The sequence below is a fragment of the Vombatus ursinus genome, unplaced genomic scaffold (assembly GCF_900497805.2).
Source record: "Vombatus ursinus unplaced genomic scaffold, bare-nosed wombat genome assembly UNPS02014173.1, whole genome shotgun sequence".
Taxonomy (NCBI): domain Eukaryota; kingdom Metazoa; phylum Chordata; class Mammalia; order Diprotodontia; family Vombatidae; genus Vombatus; species Vombatus ursinus.
The window spans coordinates 2337447-2364717 of record NW_020953951.1 but is presented as its reverse complement, the minus strand read 5'-3'; the positions used below and the strand labels follow the sequence as shown (position 1 = coordinate 2364717).

The following is a 27271-nucleotide window of genomic DNA, read 5'->3' as shown; positions in this document are numbered from 1 at the left end:
TATCCTTCCTAAAATGTGGCACCCAGAACATTCTTGACAAGTTGTCATCCAGCCCCTGTTTGAAGAACTTCCATGAGAGGTAGAATTTAATTACCTTCTGGGGCAGCCTATGTAATACAGTGGAGAACTTGGTTCAAATTCTACCTTTTATACTTACTACTTTTGTGACCTTGGATAAATCTGTCAATTTCTTTATCTGTAAAATGAGAAGTTTGGACTATATGGATTAAGTGGTCCCTTTTAACTCTAAATCTATGATCCATGAATACCTTTTGGACAGCCTTTGAAAGTTTTTCCTTATATGATGATGAAATCCTGCCTCCTGGCATGAATTGTTGTTGCCCACCGCTTCTAATTCTATTCTGAGCCCAAGTAGATAAAATACATTAAATTCAAATCTGATAGCTCTACCTGGATAAATTTCATTGACCAGCTCTGGAATGACCCATGGCTGGAGAGTTCATAATATTCCATGTTTGAAATGGTTTAAGCCTCAAATGATGTCACATATCCTTCTGAATGGTGTTCTGCTAGAGACTGAATAAGCAATTCAAGGTATGGGCTATGGTTGGTTTTTTTTTAAAGAAATTTTAAACTTTGTAACATGAAAGACATAGTTAACATTTTCTAAATCATTTTACAGAAAAGGCATAGTAGGGATTTAAAGTCATAGTGAACAGATTACTAATATTTTCTCACTCTCAATAAAAGTAAAGAAGTGGGATTCTGGTTAATCACAGATAACAGTGCTATTGTAAATAGCCTCTGCATGATGGATAAAGAGTACCTACTGGAGAGTTATGGGGAGAAGGTTGAACTAGGGACCTTGCTTTGTTTCTTTTAAAAAATGATTTATTATAAAATTAATGTTATAACATACAGGCATAAGTTATTTCATTGCACTTCACTTTACTGTGCTTTGCAGATTTTGTGTTTTTTATAAATTGAAGGTTCATGGCAACCCTGCATTGAGCAAGTCTATCAGCGCCATTTTTCTAATAGCATGTGCTCATATCATATCTGTGTCACATTCTGGTAATGCTCACAATATTTCGAACTTTTTCATTATTATTATATCTGTTATGGTGATCTGTGATCAATAATCTTTGATGTTACTATTGTAACTGTTTTGGGGCGTCATGAACCATGCCCATGTAAAGACTGCAAACTTAACTGATAAATGGGTGTTTTGGCTGCTCCACCAACTGACTATTCCTGTCTCTCTCCCTCTCTTCTGGCCTCTCTATTTCCTGAGACAAAACAATATTGAAATTAGGTTAATTAATAACCCTACAATAGTCTTGGAGTGTTCAAGTGAAAGGAACAGTCAATCTACGTGGTGACCTTCATTACTGTCTTATTTTAAGAAACTGTCACAACCATCCCAATGTTCAGCAACCAGAAGCACCCTGATCAGTCAGCAGTCATCAACTGAGGTAAGTAAGACTCTCCACAAGAAAAAAGATGACTCTTTGCTGAAGGCTCAGATGATGGCTAGTATTTTTTAGTAATAAAGTATTTTTTAATTAAGGTATGTACATTTTTTTTAGCATAATACTATTGCACACTTAAAAGACTACAGTATAATATAAACATAATTTTTATATGCACTGGAAAACTAAAAAATTTGTGATTCACTTTGTTGTGATATTCACTTTATTGCAATAGTCTGGAACTGAACCTGCACTATCTCCAAGGTATGTCTGTAGATTATTATGAGTAATTAAAATTTAGTAATAAATTTCATTTAAATTAATTTTGATGCATACATAAAATGTAATAAAATAAAATAATTAAAAATTCATTCTAAGTTTTCAAGAGGATTCTTCATTCTCATTAACTTTGTATGCAGTTGGAGTTATATGTTAGAGTTCTGCTTTTTTTTTGCTTTTCATTGTTTCATAAAGATCTTTCCAGATTTCTTTACATTCCTAATACTTTTTTGATCTTAATTGCATTATAGTATTCCATTACATTAATGAACTACAACTAATTTAACCATTCCCCTATTGTTAGACGTTTAATTTGTTTCCAAGTTTTTGTAGCAATGAAAACCTTTTGGAGAGCATTTATTTTTATGACACTTTTAGGGTACAATTCCAGCAATGGAATTACTGGGTCAAATAATATGATTGTTTTTGTAACTTTTATTAACTATTGCCATACTGCTCTCCAAAGATTCTACAAGCTTGCAATTCTACCATCAATGAATATGCATAACTGTTTCTCCATAATCTCACCAACAGTAGGATTCATTGTTTTTAATCATTTCTACAAATTTGATTGGTACGAGATGGTACGTACGTATGTATGTACACACACACACACGCAGAGGAAGTTGAAGGCAGTCTCAGAGAAGAAGGCCTGGGGATTGGAGGGAAATGGGGAAAGGGACCAGAAGGTTGGGTTTGAGGTGAGAGTAGAGGGAAGTCAGAGAAACTAAGAGGCAGAGGTGAGTAGGGAGAGTGTTCCAGGTCTGGCAAACAGCCAGTGAAATGGCATAGATATAGAAGATGCAATAGTGGGTGTAAGAAACAGTAAGGAGGCCAGTATAGCTGGACTGGAGTGTGTGGAAGGGAGTCAAATTCAAGGAGACTAGAAAGGTGGAAAAGTATCAATCTGGAAAGAGCTCTAAATGTCAAACAAGAAGACTTCATGTTTGATGTTGGGGTCAAAAAGAGTAACTGAATTTTACTAAGCAGGATGGTGACATGGTCAGACATGTATCTAATTTGGTTGGGTACCTGTGGTTTCTCATTCTAATCTGAGCATTGACTGCTCTATTTTTTGCCCAGTACCAAATAGAAAGTAAAATGTAGTGGCTAAGTCCTGCTTCTGATACTTAACAGCTTATGTGATCAGGTTATTTAACCTCAATCAGTTCTCTATGTCTCTAAATTATAGGATGGCAATCTGTCCAGAGGAAGGAGCTCCCATACTAACAAAAATCACAGGTCTTTGATAATACTGAACAGTCATGCTAGTAATTACTTTTTAATGTTTTAAAGCACAGGAGTATAAGATTTAACTTCATAAACTTTTTTGTTGTCCAGAATGCCTCTTGGTATTCTTGCCTGTTTGTTTTTCTATATAAATTTCATTATGATTTTGTTCAATTCTATAAAGAACTTGTCCTTTTGGTTGGTGTTATATTAAATGTATAAATTAACTTTGGGAACATTGTTATTTTACTATATTAATCTGACCCATCCATAGACTGAATGTCTCTAATTATTTAGGTCTTCGTTTATCAGTGATTATAGTTTTTAAACAGTTGTCCTTATGTAGGTTTTGTGAATTTCAATGCATGTTAATTCTCAAATATTCCATGGTTTTATTTATTGTAAAATGAATTTCTTTTATGACATTTACTAGATTTTTACTGCAAGTAAATAAGAATGCAAATGACTGTTTTTGGTTAACATAGTTATATACTGCGACTTTGTTGCACTCATTTGTTTTTATTCATTTTTTGGTTGTGACAACTAGCAACACTACCACATTATTTATAAATAACCATATTTTCACCTCTTCATTTCCAGTGTTTAGTGGGAATGCTTCTATTGTTTTTAAACTGCCTATTAGCCTGGCTTGCTTAAAGTAGGTACTTTTTATTGTGCTGAGGAAAAATACACCTATAACCTATTATTTTTTGTTTTTTCAAAAAAATCAAGAATGTTAGATTTTAATCAAAAGCCTTTTCTCTTGATATAATCACATTTTTTAATTTCTGAGTTTACATATTTATTATGTTAACAGTATTTTAGATGCTGGACCAGCCTTAGATATAAGTTATAAATATTTTTTATCATAATGAATAATTTTAAAAAATTGTTTTGCTCTATTCAATTTGACATGACTGAATATATTATCTTTCCTCCAAAATGTCCTTTCCTTACTTGTCAATAGTATCACTACCCCATTAGTAACCCCGGCGGGGTAATTAATTAACTTAGAGTCCTCTTTGACTCTTCCTGTTTTCAGGGAACGTATTCTTCAATCCCTCCTCCATACTGTGGCCTTCTGATTAAAATCCTTGATTATGATGCTCCTCCACTTAAAAACTGTCAATGGCTCCTCACTGCTATTAAATACAGTATAAATTTTTGATCTGGCATTTGAGGGCCTCCGCAACCTGGCACTTTCCATAGGCTTATTTCACAGGTTCACTACTGTAACAAACTCTATTATATATCAGTCAAAGTGGACTAGCTTCTCTGCTCCTGTTTGAGTTCATGCTTACCAATTCCCCATGCCTGGAGTGGGCTGTCCCTCACATCAGTATAGCAGTGCTTCCCATGCCCTGCCCACCTCCCTTCAGGTGCCGCCTTTTCTATGAAGCCTTTTCTCCCCTCTTTCCAGCTGAAGTGTTCTCGTCTTCAAATTGCTTTATTTGGACCTCTCCTTTCCTTATTTTATCTTTAGATCAAACGGAAAGGCATGAGATTCTATACTGCATAATGGACAAAGAGCAGGCCTGGGAATCAGAGTTCAGGTCCTAGTTAGACACACAAAAGCTGCGTAACCCCGGGGCAAGTTACAGAACCTCTCAGGGCTCCAGGCCACTTTCTAAGACTTAAAGTCTTAGAGATTTAACCCAGAACAGCTGCCAATCAGCTTCACTGATGGCATAGCAGGTATGGGCAAAACAAACAGAAGAAAACTTTGATCCAAACACAGTACACTGCATATAGTAGGCACTTAATAAACATTTGTTAAATTGAAATGGCGCGTTTCCAGTTACTTCCTTTGGCTCCCTGATGCCTGTTCTAGCCTTGAATTATGAAGGAGCCTTTGGTTTGGTTGGAATCAAATTGAGTCGACCCTAGAACCATCCTACCTCTATAATCATTAGGTGGATTTGAAGCTGATTGAAATACTGACCCTACAGAATAGTGATTAATGGACTAATATAGAGGGAAGTCTCTAGCGACAAAGTCTCTGTCCTCAGTGTGCTCTGCCCTCTTCTACACAATATTTTTATCAATGACGTGGATAAAGGCATAAATGACATGCTTATCAAATTTGGAGAGGACACGAATACGAGACAGCACTAATGTATGTGACAGAGAAAAGGTTAGAGAGTACTTCATGTGAAAAAGACACAGGTGTTTAGTAGCCTACATGCTCAATATGAGTCAGCAGTGTTACCTGGCAGTCAAAAAAGCTAATACAATCTTAGGTGACATTAACAGAGCGTAATGTCCATTCCCCTCCAGCCCCTCGGCCCCACTTCCCCCATAAGGGAGGTGGCAGTTCTGTTCTCCTCCTCCCCAGCCAGAGCATATCTAGAATACTGTGTCCATTTGTGGTTGCTACATTTTAAGAAGGGCAATAATAAACTGAAGTGCACACAGATGAGAGTGAGCTAGAGCTGTGAGAATACTGGAAATCATGTTATTTAAACTGGATGAAGAATTTCATGAGATGTCAACAATTCAGTTCTGATAAGTACACCATCTATGCTTTCACCAAGTCACTTATAAAAATGTTGTGCACATGTCCTAAAGATTCCTACCCAGGATGAGAGATTAGACTGTATCTACTCCTTCGAAACCTGAGATTTTAAAATCACAGAGAACCTTCAGCTTCAAAAGGGATAATCGTATTAAGGTAAGGCCCAGAAAGCAGAAATGGGGAGTAGTAAGAGAAAGAACCTAGTTTAGTCTTAAATTTGTGCTTCAGCCCATCTGAAAAAATCAGCTCATCTTTACATAAATTGGCCTATGTGCAAATTGGCAGACAGGAACTGTACACAAATGCAGAAAACATCTGCTTCTTGGCTTAAGAAAATTGAAACATAATCTTTATCTGAAGATGGTTAACAAGTCTCATAGCTCTTAGTAGGAAAGTGAGTTTAAAAATAATAATTTGATTGCTTTAATTCTCACCTCCAATTTATTCAGTAAATGTTACATCTCTATGCTTTTATGTTATGTATGTATATGCTTAATTATCTCCACTGTTAAAATCCTGAATCAAGGTTTTCCCTGAAGTCCCTCATCTGTCAATTTGCAAATGTGGCAGTTCCTGTAGATATACTATAGTGATAGAACAGATTCTGGGCAAGGGATCATACCATGAAATCACTAGTGTTTCTTATACCCCTTGGCCCTTGTGCATTATGGGTATTCAATAAATAATAGGAAATTATCTGGTTTAGGAGTTTAGAAAGGCACTAGAGCAATGATCGAAAGTCTCAGTTGTTTTGGTGTTACAGAATTCTCTAACTAGGTGCACCATGACTTTATATTTTGGGTCACTAGAGGCGACCAGCTATAAGGCTGGCCAGTGACATCGTTCTTGGATTTTAGAATATCGGGCCTCAGTAGCTATTTGGTCCAACCTATACTCAAAATGTCACCCCTACTACACAAACCAAACAAGTAGTCATCTAACCTCTGCTTGAAGGGAACCCATTCAGGCCACTGGAGAGCTCTAATTGTTAGGAAGTTTTTCTCTGCATTAAGCCTAAATTTGCCTCCCACTGTTAGTGGTCTTGCCCCCTAAGGCTAGGTAGAACAGGTCTAAATCTCACTGCATGACAACTATTTGAAGGTAGCTATCATTTCCATTCAATGCTCTCTTCTCTAGACTAAATACCCCAGTTTCTTCAACTGATCCTCAAACAGCATGAACTCAAGGCCCTTCACCATCCGGCTTGCCTTAGGTCACGTGATTAGTAGATCACTGTTCCTAGAACTCAGGTTTCCAGACTCTCAATTCAATAACTTTTTATTAAGTGCCTCTTATAAGTAAAGGCACTGTATAAGAAAAGGATGGAGAACAATAGAGTCTTTGCTTTCCAGGGTATTACAATCTAATGAGATAAAAATGTTTGTTATTCAGTTATTTTTTAGTCACGACTCCATTTGGGGTTTTCTTGGCAAAGATACTGAAGTGGTTTGCCATTTCCTTCTCCAATTCATTTTACAGATGAGCAAACAGGTAAACAGGGTTAGGTGACTTGTCAGGGTCACCCAGCTAGTACGCGTCTGAGGCTGGATTTGAAGTCAGGAGGAGAAGTCTTCCCAACTTCAGGCCCGGCACTCTAACCACTGTGCCACCTAGCTGTCCCCATAAAAATATGTACAGAAAGAAATATAATGCAAGGGACGAACTGATAAAGATAAAGGACAGATGACTTTTACTGGGACATTAAGGAAAGCTTCCCAGAGAAGGTGGCATTTGTGCAGGGCCTTGAAGACAGAGATGAAAAGGAAATGCATTCTACATATGGGAGATGACATGACCAAATGCAAGCAGGGGAAAGAAAGAAGCATTTATATAGCACCTACTCTATACCAGACACTGTATTAAGCACTTTACAAATATCTAATTTGAAGGCAGGAGAGGCTTGAAAACGCCTATTTAGTTCAGTTTGTTTCGAACAAAGAGAGTATAACAAAGTAAGGAGTGTGAAATAAAGCTGAAAAGTCAGGTTGTAGTCAAGGTGTGGAGGCCTTAAAGGCCAGGCTAAGGACTATGTATTTTATCCTACAGTCAACAGGGAGACAATAAAAGTTTTTATGCACAAGAGTGACATGGTTATATCTGATCATCAGAAAGGTCATTTGATTGTGTGAAGGATGGGTTGCAGAGACAAGAGAATGAAGACCAGGAAACCAGTTAGACCACTATGATGGTCTAAGCCAGAGTTACTCTGACTGTATCACAAAAAGCCTCCTTTAATTCTTGAGCGGTGGCAGGGAAATTTTACCAGCAGCCCCTAAATACTCAGTGGCTCATTCATTTTAAAAGTATTTAATCCCCAAAGATCTGTAAGCTCCTTAATGGCAGGGACTTTGCTTCTGTTTCAGTGGCTAGCACAATGCCCAGGACTATGTGAGCCCTTAATCAGTATTTGCTGAATTGAAAAGGAAGATGTTAAGTCTTTTCATGCCAGTTTCTCCTCCACTGTTGTCAGGTAGAGTACATTACCTGGGATGGCCTGGCTGTAAGCTCATCTGAAATCTGGGGGCTTAATGAGGTAAAGAACTGTCTTTTTTGCTAATGGTCCAGAAGAACCCATTAACAGCTCTAAGCGAGGGTGTGGATTGGGTCTGCCCTAAATGCCTGAAAGGCTGATTAAGGACAGCCATCCTGCTGGGCATGTTCACGGTTTAGCTGACATTTTCTAAGGAATGATCTCAGAGATGGTGCTAGAGCTTCCTTTCTACCGGTTTACTCAGAAAAGGGTTAAGATCGGGCTTTCCCTCCCATTCTAGTAAACTTCTAACTTAATCTTGCCATGAAGACAGACACTGATGAATGTGTGAAATATGTGGTACAAAAAGCATATGCCTCAGTTCATTCTGAGTTGTGGTATTCCTTACACTATTTGGATCCATACCCCATTTTTGTTATTTCCTTCAGGTTCTAAGTGTAAGATACCATCATTTCCTTGCACTTGCTTTTATCATCTGCTGTTGTTGGTTAGTCATTTTCTGTTGCGTCTGACCCTCCGTGACCCCACTTGGGATTTTCTTGGCAAAGATACTGGAGTGGTTTGCCATTTCCTTCTCCAGCTCATTTGGTAGATGAGGAAACTAAGGCAAACAGGTTTAAGTGATTTGCCCAAGGTCACACAGCTAAGCTAGTAAGTATCTGACGCTGGATTTGAATTCAGGAAGACTCCTCTTCCTGACTCCAGGTATGGCATTCTATCCAATATGCCACCTTAGCTGCCCATTCATCATCTGTACATATCTTTTAAAAAAATATATTGGTCAACAAGTTCTCTAGACATCCATATTAGATAGCTCCCCCTCCTTTCTTTTCTTACTGGAATTGTTTTTCTTTGTGTCTTTGGAATCTCATTCATAAGCTTCTTTCCTTCTGGGCTGAATTCCTTTGCAGATTTTAGTCCATGGAATCCTATCTATCCTTTCTGTTAATCCCTTTGACACCTCTTCTCCCAAAATTTTAGTTAATATATCTGACTATACTTACCTTTTCTTTTCTCCTTTATCATTAATTCCAAAATGGAGTGGTCATTTTTCTCAGAAAGTTCCTATCATTTCTACTTTGACAACTAGTTCCTTAAGAGGTCCAGAATAACCAGCCATTTCCCCTTTTGCTTCCCCTACCTTATGAAATATACAATTATGATTAAAGCAAATTAAGAGTTTATAGTTGCTTTGTTCCGGCCAGAGAGAGTAGCTCATCTCAGAGACACAGAGCTCCGACCCAGGAGGCCAAAGCTAGGTTGGGGGTGCCAGAAAAATCAGGTAGAAGCCAGTTAAAGGGAGAGATCTTACTTAGAGATAGAGGACTAGTCAGGGTAAAGAAATGGCCAACTGTTTCTGAGATATTGCTGGCCTCAGAGGGGTCTGAGGGTTAACTAAAGCACTATTAAGAATCATCCAACGGGGCAGCTAGGTGGCGCAGTGGATAGAGCACCAGCCCTGAAGTCAGGAGGACCTGAGTTCAAATCCGGCCTCAGACCAAACACTTGACACTTACTAGCTGTGTGACCCTGGACAAGTCACTTAACCCCAAATGCCTAAAAAAAAAAAAAAAAAAAAAAAGAATCATCCAGAAAGCTTGCACAAGTAAGTTTCAAGCAATACTTGGTCTGATTACAGGAAAAAGAAAAGGTGATAGCTTATGCTAGTGAAGTCAAAGCAGTGAGCTTGTGGGAGAAGAGGCTCCAGCTGCCACCACTGATTATTCTTGTGGGAAAGGCAGGGTACAAATGCTGGGGGTGGGAGGAGGGAAATGGCAACAATGATAAATGAAATGACTTGGCTTATGCATGTACAAATAGAGAGAGCTGGTCTAGATAGTCTCTAAGGTCCCACTCCAGACTTCAGAGTATGTTTTCTGTCCTAAAGACCCCATCCAACTTTGGCTTTATGTTCTAAGGTCCCTTCCAGATCTAACATAACTTTATGAACTCTTCTAGTTCTAAAAGCCTATGCTCTGGGTTTTATAATCATTTCTAGTTCTGATAATCAATCAGTCACCAGTATTTATTTATAAGTGTCTACTTTGTGCCAGGCATTATACTGGGTAATAGGAACATACATACAAAGAATGAAACAGCCGCTACCTGCAAGGAGCTCACATTCTAATGGGGGAGAAAACAAGTACATAGAAGACACATTACAAAGTAGTCCAGGAAGGTAGCTTGGGAGGGGGGGCACTAGTGGTTGGGGGTGAAGAATGGCTTCAGGAGTAACAGGCAGTGAGGCTGGAAAGAAAGGCTGGGGCCAGGTTGTATAAGTAAGGCTGTAAAAATGAAACAGAGGAGTTTATATTTTAACCTAGAAGCTTTAGGAAGTCAATGGTGTTGAGGAGAGTAATATGATTGTTTCTAAGATTAAAGAAAATTACTTTGGCAGCAATGTATAGGATGGATAAGAGTGATGAGAAAGAGCCTGTTTCTATAATTGAGGCAAGGCGCAATAACATCTTAAACTAAGGTGGTAGTTATATGATGTTTTTAAAGGTAGAAATGGCAAGATTTGGCAACCGTTTGGTTATGTGGGGTAAGGGAGAGTAAGGAACCCAAAATAACATAGAGGTTACAAAACTGGAAGGATGATAATGCCCTGAACAGGAATTATAAAGTTTAGAAGATATTCTATGTCCTAAGGCAGGGGTGGGAGGCCCAGGGAGGCCACGTGTGGCCCGACTGAATCCAAACTTCACAGAATAAATCCCCTTAATCTGGAGGGCCACATATGGCCTTGAGGCTGCAGGTTCCCCACCTCTGTCCTAAGGTCTCTTCTAGCTCCAACATGTTATGTTCTATGTCCTAAGCCTGAACAGTTTATATGCTATGCTCTGAGGTCCCTTCAAGTTCTAATATCCTGTGATTCTGTGACTACTCTTTAAGACTTAGGAAAAAACCCAGGGCCTTTTACCAAAGTGAGGTGGTAAATATTAACCAGAAACAAAGTTATGCCTTCTTTATTATCAGCTCCTTCATCAGGTTCTTGTGAGGAACTTTGTAAATTTAAAAGCACTATAGAAAGGGAGTTATTATTACTATTATATTTACTGGAAAACAAAGCCCTCCCCTTCTAATACCCAGATTTCACCCCCTAACCCCTGTTCTTTTTAAAATATTTTATTTATGCTTTTATTTTTAGATATCACTCTCTTTTTTTAATACTTACCCCCCCCACCAAAAAAAGAGAACTCATTCTTATAGCAAGTAAATACAGTCAAAACAAATCAACATCTGGGCTATGAAAGTATATGCCTCACTTCACATCTATAGCCGATCATCTCTCTGCCTAGAGGCAGGAAGCATGTTTCACTGTCAGTCCTTTGAAATTCCCCATTGGTCACTTCATTGATTAGAGTTCTGAAGCATTTCAATGTTGTTTTCTTTGTGGTTTCCAGATCCCCTACTGAAGAATAGTTTGGTCAACCCTCAGGTTATTGCTGGGTCTAACAGTTTGCACTGATGGCTGCACTCTGGATTTAGAACATAACTGCCTCCTGCTGCTACCACGCTGGTATCTCTGGTTCCTTTTAAAAATTCGGGTTAAAGGCGAGGTCCTGCCTTCAGACAAACCTGGAGGCAGGACCCCAGCATTCATCAGTCATCAATGAGTTGGCAGAGAGTATAGTAAGACAATAGTAAACCTTACCTGAGCCAAGTATAAAGGTAAAACCTCAAGGATCCCTTAGGGATGAGGTCAATAGAGAAGACCCAGGGACCATCTTTTCCCTCCATAATGAGGCTCTGAAATCAGACCCTGATGTGTGAGAGCTCCCTCAGGAACAATTTAAACAAGAACCAGCAGGCCCATTACAGGCTTCTTGAGGAGCAGACTGTTCTGGTCTCAGATACATTATTGTAACATTTCTACCCAACACAGGAAGGACATAGGTTTAAGTCCTGATACTTACTAGCTTTGTGACCATGGACAAGTTACTTCACCTTAAGATTATTTCCTCATCTATAAAATGGGACTAAAACTACTTAAACTGTCTGTTTAATAGCGTCATTGTGAGAAAATCTTAAAGTGTTATAGAAATATGAGATATTATGGTAAGCAGAAGCAACTTCATGCTCCTATACATACTTGAAGTTTCAGTTACACAAGAAGCTCTGCTCCTGCTCCCAAGCAGGGCACCAATAATGAAATGCCAGCCTTGAATACCTGAGGGTTCAGGGCTACTCTATATGAGGGATGGCATGAGGTCTGCTCTGAAGAGATGGGACTATAGCAGTATGAGGATGTCAGCCCCAGTTTCTGCATGGGTAGCACTGAGGAAAGAAAAAAACCAGTTAAGGTCAGTCAGCAGTAGACAGTACCTACCTTTGGTGTCATTTACTGGATCCATGTGCCGATATATGTAGCCTTCCAGATAGGAGTGAAACTTGGGGGTAGGTGGGAAGAAAGCCAAGCAGATAGCCATGAGCTCCCAGCCTCGTGCCAGGCTCTCATAACGGAAATTTTCTGTAGTCTGTCGGCAGAGTTGAATATAAAGCTCATCCCGTAGACCCTGCATACTCCAGCCTTTGGTGGCCACCTCCAGTGCCACACTGAGCTGATCGCCTTTGGCCCGCCGATCACCCATGTACATTTGGATCAACTTGAAGATCTCACAGGCTTCCTTCTTTACATTGCGGTCACTGGTCATAATCATAGGCTTCTTGATAGACTCACTGCTCCAAGCCAGCATGTTGGCAATAGATACCTTCCGTCGGAAGAGGCCTTGAGTGTGCTTATTGAAGTGCTTTGAGGCCCAGTTTTCAATGTCTGTCTCAGAAGATGGCTTGCGTAATGTGAAGGTGGGAAAGACACAGCTTGCACTCGGCATCATGTTCCGGTTCTGTCTGCTACTCTCAAACTGCGCGCAGGCACCAAGATCCTCAGACTGGGTGAGAAACAACAGGTAGAACAATGTGTTAGTTAGTACTCTTAGCAGGTATGTGGACACCATCAAATGAATTCCATTCTCTCAGGCTGCAATCAACATGCTATTACTAGGTAGCACACGGGTCCCAATAAGCACAACATGTTCAAACCTAGAGAGACCAACAACTTAAAACCAAGATAAGCAATGTGAACATAGAGAAAGCCATGGCATTTGTTTTTAGTCTATCCAACAGGGAGAAGAAAGAATCATTATCATAATTATGAGTCAATCAACAAGCATTTATAAACTACTTACTAGTTAATATATGCGAGGCATTGTGCTAGGCTCTGGTAATAATTTTTAGGCTGCATCTGTAATTTTATTGGTGTAAAGAGCTCTCAATGATGAAATTCCTTCTACTAATGCAGCGTGGTAGCTGCTCTGAAAGTTAAGAGTCTTAGAGAGTTTCTGAGGCACTGAGAAGTTAAGTAACTTGCCCAGGGTCACACAGCCAGTGTATATCAGAAGATGGACTCGAACCCATGTCATCGTATCTCTAGCACCAGCAACTTACTGACTATGCTTTGTAGCTTCTCTCTGCCGGGCACCAGGGGGCACAAAGACAAAAATGAAATAGTCCTTTCCCTTCGAGGAGGTTAACTTCTTTTGGAAGAAAGTAACATGTAAAATTATATAAATACAAAATATTCACAATGTAAATAGTTCTCATGTGTCAGAGCCTACTGGACAGGATCTATTCCAAAGAATTTGGCTTAATCATGCATACAATAAAAACCAAGTAAATGACTAATTTGTCCAATAGTGACAAAACTAAAGAGAATGAGAGGAAGCATACATGCACATATGTGTGTGTGTCTGTGTGTTTTAGAAGGATAATGTAGATGGATTAAGTTAGATCCACAATTAAACAGGCAGAAGACAGAAGACTGCATTGCCTTAGGGAAACTGAAAAGTCCATTTAATGATCCCAAATGTCTTCCTGAAAGAAAAGCCCATTTTCTTCATACCAATATTCTACCAACATTGTTAAATGATTGCAAGTCATGGAACACTATTAGAATTAAAAATAATAATCACTTAGAGAGCAACAGAAATGTGCATGGTAGGTGCAAGCAGGCTGTAACATATAACAAAATAGAGACCCTGAAAAAGAACCAACTTAAAGGATGTGATAAAAGCAAGGCATGATTGAAAAGAGTGGTTGATCACATGTAGAGAATAAGAGATAATAGATGGACAGCCTTTATACTCTACTAGCATTCCTGAGACATGAAGGGAAATAGAGAAACATCCCCAGCACTTTGAGTGGACAAGACTTACACAGACATAGTATGTAGACATGGATGGGTATCATTAATCGATATCAATTAGATCACAGATCCATCTGAGCATCTGAATATCTCTCCTTAAGTCTCTCCCCTTGTGCCACTGCATTCATTAAGCTTTCTCTAATTCTCCCAGATCAAAGTATTCTCTCCCTTCTCACACTTTCCTAGATAAATTTTGCCTCCATCACACTTTATACTTATCTGTGAACATTTTGTATCTCTCCTCTTCTCCTTTTCCTATCATTCATAAAATGTTTGCTCCTTGAACGCAAAGACTATGTACTATTTTATCTTTGTATCTCCAGTGTCTAATACAATGCCTTACATAAATTAACAAATTAATGTTTGTTGGATTAATGTTGAAAACTTGAACCAAGTCTTCTGATTCAGTCTAGCATATTGCCAGTATTAGAAGACATGGCGGCTGAATCACAGTACCACAAACAGTACATTGACATACCTGGTTCCCCACAGTCTGGTTCAATGCTATCCCTAATAAATAGCTCTCCCTTCTCATCTTACCGCCAGGCTTCTCTGGCTTAAAATTCAATTTAAATCTGACCTTGTGTAGGAGGCTTTTCCAAGGCCTCCCATATTAAATGCTTTTCCCTTGAGATTGCCTTCCATTTGCACTCTATATATCTCGTGTGTGTGTGTATACACACACACACACACACACACACACACAGAGTTATATGCATATAGTCTCTTCCATTGGCATGTAAGTTTCTTGAGGGCAGAGAATTATATTTTTGCCTTTCTTTGTATATTCAACACTCAGCATAGTGCCTAGTCAGTGCATGGTAAGTGCTTAATGAATACTTGTTGCCTCAATTCTTAAGGGCAACATCGCAGTCCAGATCTTTATCATGATTAAACAGTAACAACCATCCTTTCAAAGCCAATTCCATGGTTCATGTTGTGAGGGAGTGGGACAATAGTAAAGTAAGGGTGACAGTCAGGGGGACTCTGTCCTGAGATCACTATAGCAGCTGTGTAGGCCTGACAGGAACCATGAAATTCTGGCCAGCTGGGCTTTGGCAATACCAATGATTGGCTTTATACCTGGGCCAGCATGCGGAAATTAATGAGCTGGCCTAGGGCTGCAGCCTGGCCCTGCCTGAAGCCGTCATGATGGTCAGTTTAATGCATGGCTCTATTTTGTATTTGGGTACTCCAAGAAGGCAAGGCATATAAGAACAAATCAGAAATAGCAGCAGTACCTTAACTGCTAGAAACATTAAAAACTTGGATCTTTTCATTATGTACCAGTGATGTATTGTAACAAAACTAAAACAGATCTCACTACTAGGTAAAGGTTTCATACTGCTCTTTGTAATGGAACTCTCAACTCCAAGTCACGTAACAATGTGTTGTGGACCTGTAAAGGGCCATAGTTTTTTTTTTTTTTTTAAGAGCATTGTTTTCTTACAGTCAGGGCCTAGTTTAGATTTAGAGATTAGTTGAAATAAGAGATGAAAACTGAGGAGCTACTAACACATGAAAGGGCAGGTAGGTGAGGCAGTAGCTACGATGCTGGGTCTGGAGTTAGGAAGACTTCCTGAGTTCAATCTGGTCTCAGAAACTTGCTAGCTGTGTGACCCTGGACAAGTCACTTAACCTTGTTTACCTCAGTTTCCTCATCTGTAAAATAAGCTGGAGAAAGAAATGGCAAACGACTCCATTATCTTTACCAAGAAAATCCCAAATGGGATCATGAAGAGTCAGAAATGACTGAAAACTGAACAACGATATGTGAAGAGAAAAAAACAGAAAACTCTGAGGTCATTGAAAATCTTCAGTTAATGAAATGGATATAGACTAGAATTCCTTTATAGTTATGTGTTTTATTAAGCATTCATTTTCTCTCCCCAAACTCACACTGGAAAATAAAGAAAAACTTGACTTTGTAAGAAATATACATAGTCAAGCAAAACAAATTGTCACAATGACAATTAAAAAATGTATGTATCTTCATGCATCTTGAGTACATCATCTCTGTCCAGAGGTACACTGGCAAATATTTAACAATGGGCTTTAAAACCACGCATGCACAACACACTTTTAAGTTTAATCTGCCTTATTATTAACATTTTCTCCACCACTTTTCTTAGGGCTAGACAATTGAATAAAACAATAAATCAAACAGTGGTTTGCAGCATTTGCTGATTTTTGAGGTGTAAATGCTCACACTAAAAATTGAATAAGCAGCTCTTGAGAACTGGTATGAGCTTGCTTCAGCAACCCCTTGTGTCTGTCTCAGCAGGGTAGATGGCATTAACTGATTTTCTGGAATTGGGCTTTGTCACTGCATCAATCCAAGCTAAGTCTTTTAAAGTTGTTCGTCTTTACGATGTTGTGGGTATACTAAATTGTTCTCCCAGTTCTGCTCACTTCACTATGCAACAGTTCATACAAGTATTCCGAGGTTACTCTGAAACCGTTCTTTCTTACAGTACGAAGATGTTCCAATTATATTCATGACAAAATTTGTTCACCCATTCCCCAGTTGATGCCCCCTCTTAGTTTACAGTACTATAAAAAGAACTGTTACAAATATTATTTATTTTTGTGACAATTACCAATAATGTTAACTCATTTATAAAGCATTTGTTATGTATGTAGTATAAGTTTGATCTCCATTTTACATTTGGAAACTGAGGCTTAAAAAGATAACTTGTCCCTGATATTACAAGTAATATCAAAGCGAAGATTCCAAGTTCATTCCTCTTTTTACTACACTATGCTACTTCTCATTTCTAAGAATGACTACATTTATGAAGAGTCAGAAATGACTTCAGACAATGTTCAACTTTCTAGCTTTTATATGTGTATTGCGGGGTAGGGAAGTGGGGGGAGGAAGAAAGAAGGATGTTAACTTGTCTGTGAATTATCCAGGCCTCTTGTCTTTACCCCTACTGAAATACTCACCTTTGATATTTTTTTCTATTGCGTATCAGGCAGAGAGGGCACAGTTCCGTGCCAGTCTACAAAGACTTAATCTGTGTCACTCACATGGCCTGTAACCTTACCATGAATGACTATTTTATGACAAACATGTTCAGAGAAGGGCCACTAAGAATGTGGAGTTTATGTCCTGTTTACAAAAAGACATAAAGTCCTGGGAATGTGTAAACTGGAGAAGACTTAGGGGGCTTGACCACCACCTTCCAGTATTCCAGGAGGGCTGTCATGTGGAAAAGGCACCATACTCTTTCTCCTTAGGAAGAACTAGGGTACAGCTGATGAGAGATAGACTTTGCTGCATCTCCTACTCATCTTGTTCAACCTATATCCTGAGAAGAACTTAGTAGGCAGCATCCCTAACAAAGGGCCTTACAAGCTCTATTTAAGATAACCAGAGATGAGGAACTCAATTCCTAATGAGGCAACCCACTCTAATTTTGGACTGCTCTAGTGATTAGGAAGTTTCTCTTTACATGGATGCCTTCCTGCAGCACTGTCCCCATTGTTTCCAGAGCTGCCCTCTGAGGCCAAGTACAAATCAAATGCCTCTTTCACATCACGACCCTTTCCATATGACAAGGCTATGTCCCCACCCCTTCTTTTCCCTCTCTCTAGACAAAACCACCCTTAGGTTTCTTTAGCAGATATATGTAGGGCAGAATAGGATCATTGATTTAAAGTTGGAAGAGACCTCAAGAGACCATCTAGCTCACTCCCTTCATTACAGAGACAGGTAACTGAGGTCTCAGGATTTTAAGTGTCCCCCCCCCCCCACGATTAATTAATTTATTTTTAGTTTTCAACATTCACTTCCACAAGATTCCGAGTTTTAAATTTTCTCCCCCTCCTTCTTCTCCCCCCCACCCTCAGAGGGCATACAATCTGATACAGGCTCTATATATACATTCATGGTAAGCATATTTTCCCATTAGTCATGATGTAAAGAACAATTAGAACTAATGGGAGGAACCACAAGAATGAAGCAATAAAACAAAACAACAAAGGAAAAGGAGAACAAATAGTCTGCTTCCATCTGCATTCAGACTCCATAGTTCTTTCTCTGGGTATGGATAGCAATTTCCATTGTGAGTCTTTTGGAGTTGTCTTAGATCCTTCCATTGCTGTGAAGAGCCAAGTCAATCAAAGTCAGTCATTCCATAATGTAGCTTTTACTGTGTACAGTGTTCTCTTGGTTCTGCTCATTTACTCTGCATCAGTTCATGTAAATCTCTCTAGGTTTTTCTGAAGTCCACCTGCTCATCATTTCTTATAGCACAACAGTATGCCATTGCATTCATATACCACAACTTGTTCAGCCATTCCCCAATTGAAGGGCATCCCCTCAAATTCCAAATTTGACCACAGAAAGAGCTGCTATAAATATTTTTGTACATATGGGTCCTTTTCCCATTTGTATGGTCTCTTTGGGATACGGCCCTAGAAGTGGTATTGCTGGGTCAAAGGGTATGCACAATTTTATAACCCTTTGGGCATAGTTCCAAACTGCTCTCCAAAATAGTTGGATCATTTCACAACTCCACCAACAATGCATTAGTATTCCAATTTTCCCACATCTTCTCCAACATTTATCATTTTCCTGTTTTGTCATGTTAGCCAATCTGATAGGTGTGATGCGGTACCTCAGAGTTGTTTTGATTTGCATCTCTCTAATCAATAGTGATGTAGAGCATTTTTTCATATGACTATAAATAGCTTTCTCTGAAAACTGCCTGCTCATATTCTTTGATCATTTATCAATTGGGGAATGACTTGTATTCTTACAAATTCGACTCAGTTCTCTCTATATTTTAGAAATGAGGCCTTTATCAGAGATACTGGTTGTAAAAATTGTTTCCCAGTTTTCTGCTTCCCTCCTACTCTTGGATGCATTGACTTTATTTGTGCAAAAACTTTTCAATTTAATGTAATCAAAATTGTCCCATTTTGCATTTCATAATGATCTCTATCTCTTGATTGGTCACAAATTCTTCCCTTCTCCATAGATCTGAAAAGTAAACTATTCCTTGCTCTTCTAGTTTGCTTATAGTATCAGTCTTTATATCTAAATCATATATCTATTTTGACTTTATCTTGGTATAGGGTGTAAGATGTTGGTCTATGCCCAGTTTCTGCCATACATTTTTCCAGTTTTCCCAGCAGTTTTTGCTAAATAGTGATTTCTTATCTCAGAAGCTAGAGTCTTAGGATTTATCAAATAGTTGACTAGTATAGTTATTGACTGTTTTTTTTCTTTTTTATTAATTTATTTTGATTTATCAATAATCACTTTCATATGCTTTTGAGTTTAAAATTTTTCTCCCCCTTCCTCCCCACCACCCTCCCCAAGATGGTGCACAATCTGATATAGGCTATACATTTACATTCATATTAAACATATTTTCACATTAGTGATGTTGTAAGTAGAAATTAAAACCAATAGGAGGAAGCCGGAAACAAAACTCAACAGAAGAGGAAAAAAAAAATAATTCGGCTTCCATAGTTCTTTCTTTGGGTGGGGATAGCATTTTCCATCACAAGCCTTAGATCCTTGTATAAGGGTTAAGTTTATCAATATTAGTCATCACACAATGTGGCTGTTATTGTGTACAACGTTCTCTTGGTTCTGCTCACTTCACTCAGCATCAGACCATACAAGTCTTTCCAGGTTTTTCTGAAGTCAGCCTGTTCATCATTTCTTATAGCACAATAGTATTCCATCACATTCATGTAGCACAACTTGCTCAGCCATTCCCCAATTGATGGGCATCCTCTCAATTTCCAATTCTTTGCCACCACAAACAGAGCTGCTATGAATATTTTTGTACATGTAGATCCTTTTCCCATTTGTGTGATCTCTTTGGGATACAGCCCTAGAAGTGCTATTGTAGGGTCAAAGGGTATGCACATTTTTATAGCCCTTTGGGCATAGTTCCAAATTGCTCCCCAAGATTGTTGAATCATTTCACAACTCCACCAACAATGCATTAGTGTTCCAATTTTCCCACATCTTCTCCAACATTTATCATTTTCCTGTTTTGTCATGTTGGCCAATCTGATAGGTGTGATGTGGTACCCCAGAGTTGTTTTGATTTGCATTTCTCTAATCAATAGTGATTTAGAGCATTTTTTCATATGACTATAGATGGCTTTAATTTCTTCATCTGAGAACTGTCTGTTCATATCCTTTGACCACTTATCAATTGGGGAATGGCTTGTATTCTTATAAATTTGACTTAATTCTCTATATATTTTAGAAATGAGGCCCTTATCAGAGAGACTGGCTGTAAAAATTCTTTCCCAATTTTCTACCTTCCTTCTAATCTTAGTTGCATTGGCTTTGTTTGTGCAAAAACTTTTCAATTTAATGTCATCAAAATTATCTACTTTGCTTTTCGTAATGTTCTCTATCTCCTGTTTGGTCTTGAATTCTTCTGTTCTCCATAGATCTGACAGGTAAACTATTCCTTGCTCTCTCAGTTTGCTTATAGTATCAGCCTTTATATCTAAATCATGTACCTATTTTGACTTTATTTTGGTATATGGTGTGAGATTTTGGTCTATGCCTAGTTTCCGCCATACTCTTTTCCAGTTTTCCCTGCAGTTTTTGTCAAAGAGTGGGTTCTTATCCCAGAAGCTGGGGTCTTTGGGTTTATCAAATAATATATTACTATAGTCATTGATTACTGGGTCTGGCATACTTAACCTATTCCACTGATCCACCACTCTATTTCTTAGCCAGTACCAAGCAGTTTTGATGATTGCTGCTTTATAATACAATTTAAGATCTGGAATGGCTAGGCCACCTTTCTCCGCATTTCTTTTCATTAGTTCTCTTGATATTATAGACCTTTTGTTCTTCCAAATGAATCTTGTTATTATTTTTTCTAACTCTATAAAAATTTTTTTTGGTAGTGTGATTGGTATGGCACTGAGTAAGTGAATTAGCTTAGGTAGAATTGTCATTTTTATTATATTAGCTCAGCCTACCCATAAGCAACTGATGTTTTTCCAATTATTTAGATCTGATTTTATTTGCGTGAAAAGCGTTTTGTAATTGTGTTCATAGAGTTCCTGGGTTTGTTTTGGGAGGTTGACTCCTAAATATTTTATAGTGTCTACAGTAAGTTTAAATGGAATTTCTCTTTCTATCTCTTGCTGTTGGGCTTTGTTGGTAATATATAGAAATGCCAATGATTTATGTGGGTTTATTTTACAGCCTGCAACTTTGCTAAAGTTGTTTATTATTTCAAGTAGTTTTTTACTTGATTCTCTGGGATTCTCTAAGTATAACATCATGCTGCAAAGAGTGACAGCTTTGTTTCTTCTTTGCCTATTCTAATGCCTTCAATGTCTTTTTCTTCTCTTACTGCTAAAACTAACATTTCCAGTATGATGTTGAATAACAGTGGTGACAATGGACATCCTTGTTTCACCCCCGATCTTATTGGAAATGCTTCTAGCTTGTCCCCATTACATATTACGCTTGCTGAAGGTTTTAGATAGATGCTATTTATTATTTTAAGGAAGACTCCATTTATACCTATGCTCTCTAGTGTTTTTAATAAGAATGGGTGTTGTATTTTGTCAAAAGCTTTTTCTGCATCTATTGAGATGATCATGTGGTTTCTGTTAGTTTTAGTGTTGATATAATGGATTATGCTGATAGTTTTCCTTATATTGAACCAGCCCTGTATTCCTGGTATAAATCCTACCTGGTCATAGTGTATTATTTGTGTGATAAGTTGCTGTAATCTATTGGCTAATATTTTGTTTAAAATTTTTGTATCTATATTCATTAGAGAAACTGGTCTATAATTTTCTTTCTCTGTTTTGACTCTTCCTGGTTTAGGTATCAGCACCATATCTGTATCATAAAAAGAATTTGGTAAGATTCCTTCTTTACCTATTTTACCAAATAGTTTATATAGTATTGGAATTAATTGTTCTTTAAATGTTTGATAGAATTCGCATGTAAGTCCATCTGGCCCTGGAGATTTTTTCCTAGGGAGATCATCAATGACCTGTTCAATTTCTTTTTCTGAGATGGGGTTATTTAAGTATTTTACTTCCTCTTCTGTTAATCTAGGCAATTTATATTTTTGTAAATATATATCCATTTCACTAAGATTGTCAAATTTGTTGGCATACAGTTGGGCAAAATAATTCCTAATTGTTGTTTTAATTTCCTCTTCCTTGGTGGTAGCTTCACCCTTTTCATTCTTGATACTAGTAATTTGGTTTTCTTCTTTCTTTTTTTAAATAAGATTAACCAAAGGTTTATCTATTTTATTGTTTTTTTCATAAAACCAGTTCTTAGTTTTATTTATTAGTTCAATAGTTTTCTTAATTTCAATTTTAATAATTTTTCCTTTGGTTTTCAATATTTCTAATTTGGTGTTTAATTGAGGATTTTTAATTTGTTCTTTTTCTAGTTTTTTTAGTTGTATGCCCAATTCATTGATCTCCTCTTTTTCTATTTTATTTATGCAAGCATTTAGAGACATAAAACTTCCCCTAAGAACTGCTTTTGCTGCATCCCATAAGTTTTGGTACGTTGTCTCATTATTGTCATTCTCTTGAATGAAATTATTGATTGTTTCTATGATTTGTTCTTTGACCCAATCATTTTTTAGCATTATTTAGTTTCCAATTATTTTTTAGTCTATCTTTCCATGGCCCTTTGTTACATATAATAGTCATTGACTGTTGTGTCTTACAAACCTAACCTATTCCACTGATCCACCACTCTATTTCTTAGCCAATACCAAGCAGTTTTGATGATCTCTGCTTTATGATACAATTTAAAATCTGGTACGGCTAGTCCACCTTCCCTTGCATTTCTTTTCATTAGTTCCCTTGATATTCTGGACTTTTTGTTCTTCCAGATGAATTTTGTTATTGCTTTTTCTAGCTCTATAAAATAATTTTTGGTAGTTTGATTGTTATGGCACTAAATAAGTAAGTTAATTTAAGTAGAATTGTCATTTTAATTATATTAGCCTGGCCTACCCATGAGCAACTGATGTTTTTCCAATGATTTAGATCTGACTTTATTTGTGTGAAAAGTGTTTTGTAATTGTGTTCATATAGTTCCTGGTTTTGTTTTGGCAGGTAAACTTCCAAATATTTTATAGTGTCTACTGTAATTTTACTGTTTGTTTTTTGGTGAGGCAATCAAGGTTAAGTGACATGCCCAGGGTCACACAGCTAGTAAATGTCAAGTGTCTGAGGCCGCATTTGAACTCTGGTTCTCCTGACTCCAAGAGTGGAGCTCTATCCACTGAGTCACCTAGCTGCCCCTGTAATTTTAAATGGAATTTCTCTATCCTCTTACTGCTGGGCTTTGTTAGTAATATATAGAAATGCCGATGATTTGTGTGGTTAAATGCCTTTTCTAATGTCACTGTCAGTGGTTAGATTTGAAATCAGGTCTTCTGACTCCACAACCAATGATCATTCCACCATACAATGCCGCTTTTCAGTCCCTTCACCATCCCAGTTGTGAGTCTTTGGATCTACTCTGGTTTGTCAATTTCTTTCTTAAAATGTGGCACACTGAACTGAACACACAGCATATTACTATTAGACTTTGGCTTGATATAAGAAAATTTTTTCTAATAATAGACTACTTATGGACATAGTGAGCCCCAGTACTGGGGATGCCCAAGCAGAGGCTGGATGCTGAATAAGGGATTACTGATGAGGTAGGCAGGGACTTGGATTAGATTGCTGTGAAAAAGTATTCCTTTTAGGGGAACGATATGTGGATTTAACTGTATTGCTGTATATCTGTTCACTGTAAATTCTAGTGGGGTTCTTGGTGAACATTTTTCTGGCGGCAGAAGAAGCAATGACTCAATCAGTCTGAACCCAAGGGAGTGCATATGAACCTTTGATAATTGGAGAGCTGAAGGAAGTTGGAAGGAAAGAACCTGCAAGAATGTAAGAGCAGCCAACCACAGGTGCCTAGTTTAAAAGGAAAGAAAGATAAGCCTAGGCTTTTTTCTTCCCAAGGCAGGAAGTTGGCGTGCTGAATGGTAATACCAAGAATGGTAATTCTTGGGGACTCACAAGGAAAAAACTAGTTTGGAATACAGTAAAAGATTTGAGGGTCATAGTGCCCAGGTGGATCAGGGTCTGGTCAATCTCCTTTACTTTGTGTCTATTTTCTCATGATATTCTCTAAGATCTTGACAACTTGAAGATTTTATGTGGATAGGCCTTATCACCCCACTCTCAGCTGTTAGAATTCTGAAGGCAGGGACAAAGTCTTCTATTTGAAAAATTTCTGAAAGAATGGCATTAGAAATAAAAGTGAAATGTTTTAACCTCAGATCATATCAATCATTCTTCCTGAGTGGATGACTGATCTGGGAATGTTTGACATAACCCCCTGCTGCCTATCAGACCAACAAGTGAGACTGAGCTGGGCTGCTCCAATGTTCACAGTTTAAGATGTATTGAAAGGGTCTTGAGTGGAAAAAGTTTAAGAAGCCCTGACTAAGATATAAAAGGGACTACAAAAACCATTTGATTCAATTCTCATTTAAAGCAGAATCCTCTTGATAGTGTACCTAGTTCCATAAAAAGACCTCCAGTGATAGGGAATTCTCTGCCTATCAAGAAAGCCCATTCCTTACTTTTATATAGTTCTAATGATTATACAGTCTTTCCTCAAAGTGAGCCAAAATCTTCCTCTCTTCAACTTCTACCCATTGCTCTATGCTCTACTTCCTCTACAGCTGAGCAGAACAAATCTAATTCTATTAGTATGTTAGGAAAAAAACATAAAACAGTGAGAAATGTACAGAATTAGGAGGCTGATGTGTGACCATAAGTAACTCATTTGACCTCTCTGGATCTCATTTCCCTCATCTGTAAAATGGGGATAGTAATGCTTGCACTATTTAATTTCCTAGGTTTTTGTGAGGAAAACTGTAAATCTTAAGGTGAAACTGAAATGGTTAATAATAATATGATTAAATAATAGTTAGAATTTACATAATGCTTTAAGGTTTGCAAAGAGCTTGACATGTTATTTATTACAAAGTATGCAAACATTTTCTTTCCCAGTTATTAGTGTTCTTGCCCTCCTAAAATTACTTTGGATTAGTTTGTATATGCTATATGTTTACTTAACTATGTATATGTTGTATCCCCCCAGTAGCATGTAAATAATGTATGAAGAGAAATGATCAGCGCATCTCATAGAGGATATAATCTTGTCACCAGTCTGCCTAGATTGTAGAGTTATGTAAAGGGAAACAATGTCTAATGAGCCTGGAAAAGTGGGTCACAGCCAAGTTGTAAAGGTCTTTAAATGTCAAACACAGAAGTCTGAATTTGATCCTACAGGCAAGGGGGAAGCCCTGGAGCTTCTTGAGCAGGGGACAGACATGCGCTAGAGGAATATATCACTTTGGCACTTGGGTAGAAAGTGCATTGGGGAAGAAAGCCTGGAGGCTGGGGGACCCTTAGAGGTGAATTGATGAGCATCTGAACTAGAGTGATGACTGTGGGAGTGGGCAAAGTAGGGCAGATGCAAGAGATTTTTCAAAGGTAAACAAAACAGCAACTGACCGGATATGTGGAGGTGAGGAGAGTGAGGAACTGAGTTGGAGTTTGCAGCTCCAAAGTTGGGAACCTGGAAGACTAGAAAGACAGTGCACATGACAGAAATGGGGAAGTTAGGAAGAAGACTTTTTTCTTTCTTTCTTTCTTTCTTTTTTTTTTTTTTTTAAAGACAATGAGCTCTCTTTTGGAAATGTTGAGTTTTCAATGTCAATGGGACATCCAGTTGGGAATGCCTAAAGCAGTTAGTGATGTGGGACAGGAACACAAGAGAGAGACTAGGGATATCTATATCTATATGCAAACACACACATGTGTGTGTGTATGTATACATGTGTGCATGAGTGTATATGTGTGTGTGTGTATATATATATATGTATATAAAAATAAAAGTGATTCAACTGCATAGAAATAACTGAATCCATGGAAATTAATGAGATCATCAAGTGGAAGCAGACAGAGAAAAGAAGGGTGTTCAGGACAGAGTCTGGGTGTATATCTACAATTACGGGGCATAATTTGGATGATGATTCCCATAAAGAAGCCTGAGAAAGAGTGGTCAGATAGGAAGAAGGAAAACTAGGACAGAGCAATGTAATGAAAGTCCCCTGACCATTTCTGTCTTTGTATGACTAATACCTATATGCCTTGCATATAGCAAGTGCCTGACAAGAGTTTCTTTTCATTTTTAAAAAGTTGCACCTATACCTTTTATTCAATGTCACATTCATTTTGGAATATACTTCTCTCCCCTCTCCCATCCAGTGAGTCTATCCTTGTAATAAGATTAAAACAAACAACCACCACCACCACCAAAAAACCAAAACAATGATTCAGCAAAACCAAACAACACTGTATCTGACAGCAGATGCAACATTTCACATCTGTATTTCTCCTCTACACCTCTTCAATGTTTTAAATCTCTTTCTCAAGGCCAAGTTTGGTCACTATAATCACACAACGTTAAATTTAGATTTTATTATTTGCTGAATTTAATTGATCCTTATTAAATATTATTTTACCACATGTAGCCGATCACCCATAGTGTGTATATATGTACACAGGAATTCTAACTCATAGCATTGTGTTGCCATATAGGTAAGTAGTATGAAGTACAATACAGAAAGTGCAAAGGAGTGAGAACTACTAGTAAATAGTTTCCTACATTTTATCTTGCTTTCTCAACTAAACCATGAAGTTCCATAAGGGCAAAAAGCCTATCTGCAGGTTCTTTTGTATCTCAGTCCCTAACATAATACTGTAACACACAGGGACAAGGGGCTGGACCTACACTTTCACTGATACACATAGATGAAGAAACTGGTTTCCCTGAAGCTCTAGAGCATTGCCTAGAACGCTAAGTTGTTAAGTGATTTACTCGGGGTCCCATTAACTACTATGTGACAAGGGCAGGACTTGAGCCTATACTCTGAAGCCAGATCTGTATCCACTCCACCACACTGGGCTCTCATGTGCACATAGTGGTGGCTGCAAGAAAGACTGGCTGAATAACTACAAATACAACAGGGCAGATTACCCAAGAACCTAGCAAATTTACA

General features: G+C 38.0%; 1 protein-coding gene across 1 annotated transcript in view; it reads right to left on the bottom strand.

Moving 5' to 3' along the window:
• The window catches only part of ARHGAP39 (Rho GTPase activating protein 39), a 362112-nt gene that overhangs the window by 42344 nt on the left and 292497 nt on the right, over nucleotides 1-27271 (bottom strand). Inside the window, exon 7 of the mRNA XM_027859887.1 lies at nucleotides 12282-12843. Coding sequence (XP_027715688.1) covers nucleotides 12282-12843 — 562 coding nt within the window. The remainder of the gene's footprint in view (nucleotides 1-12281; nucleotides 12844-27271) is intronic.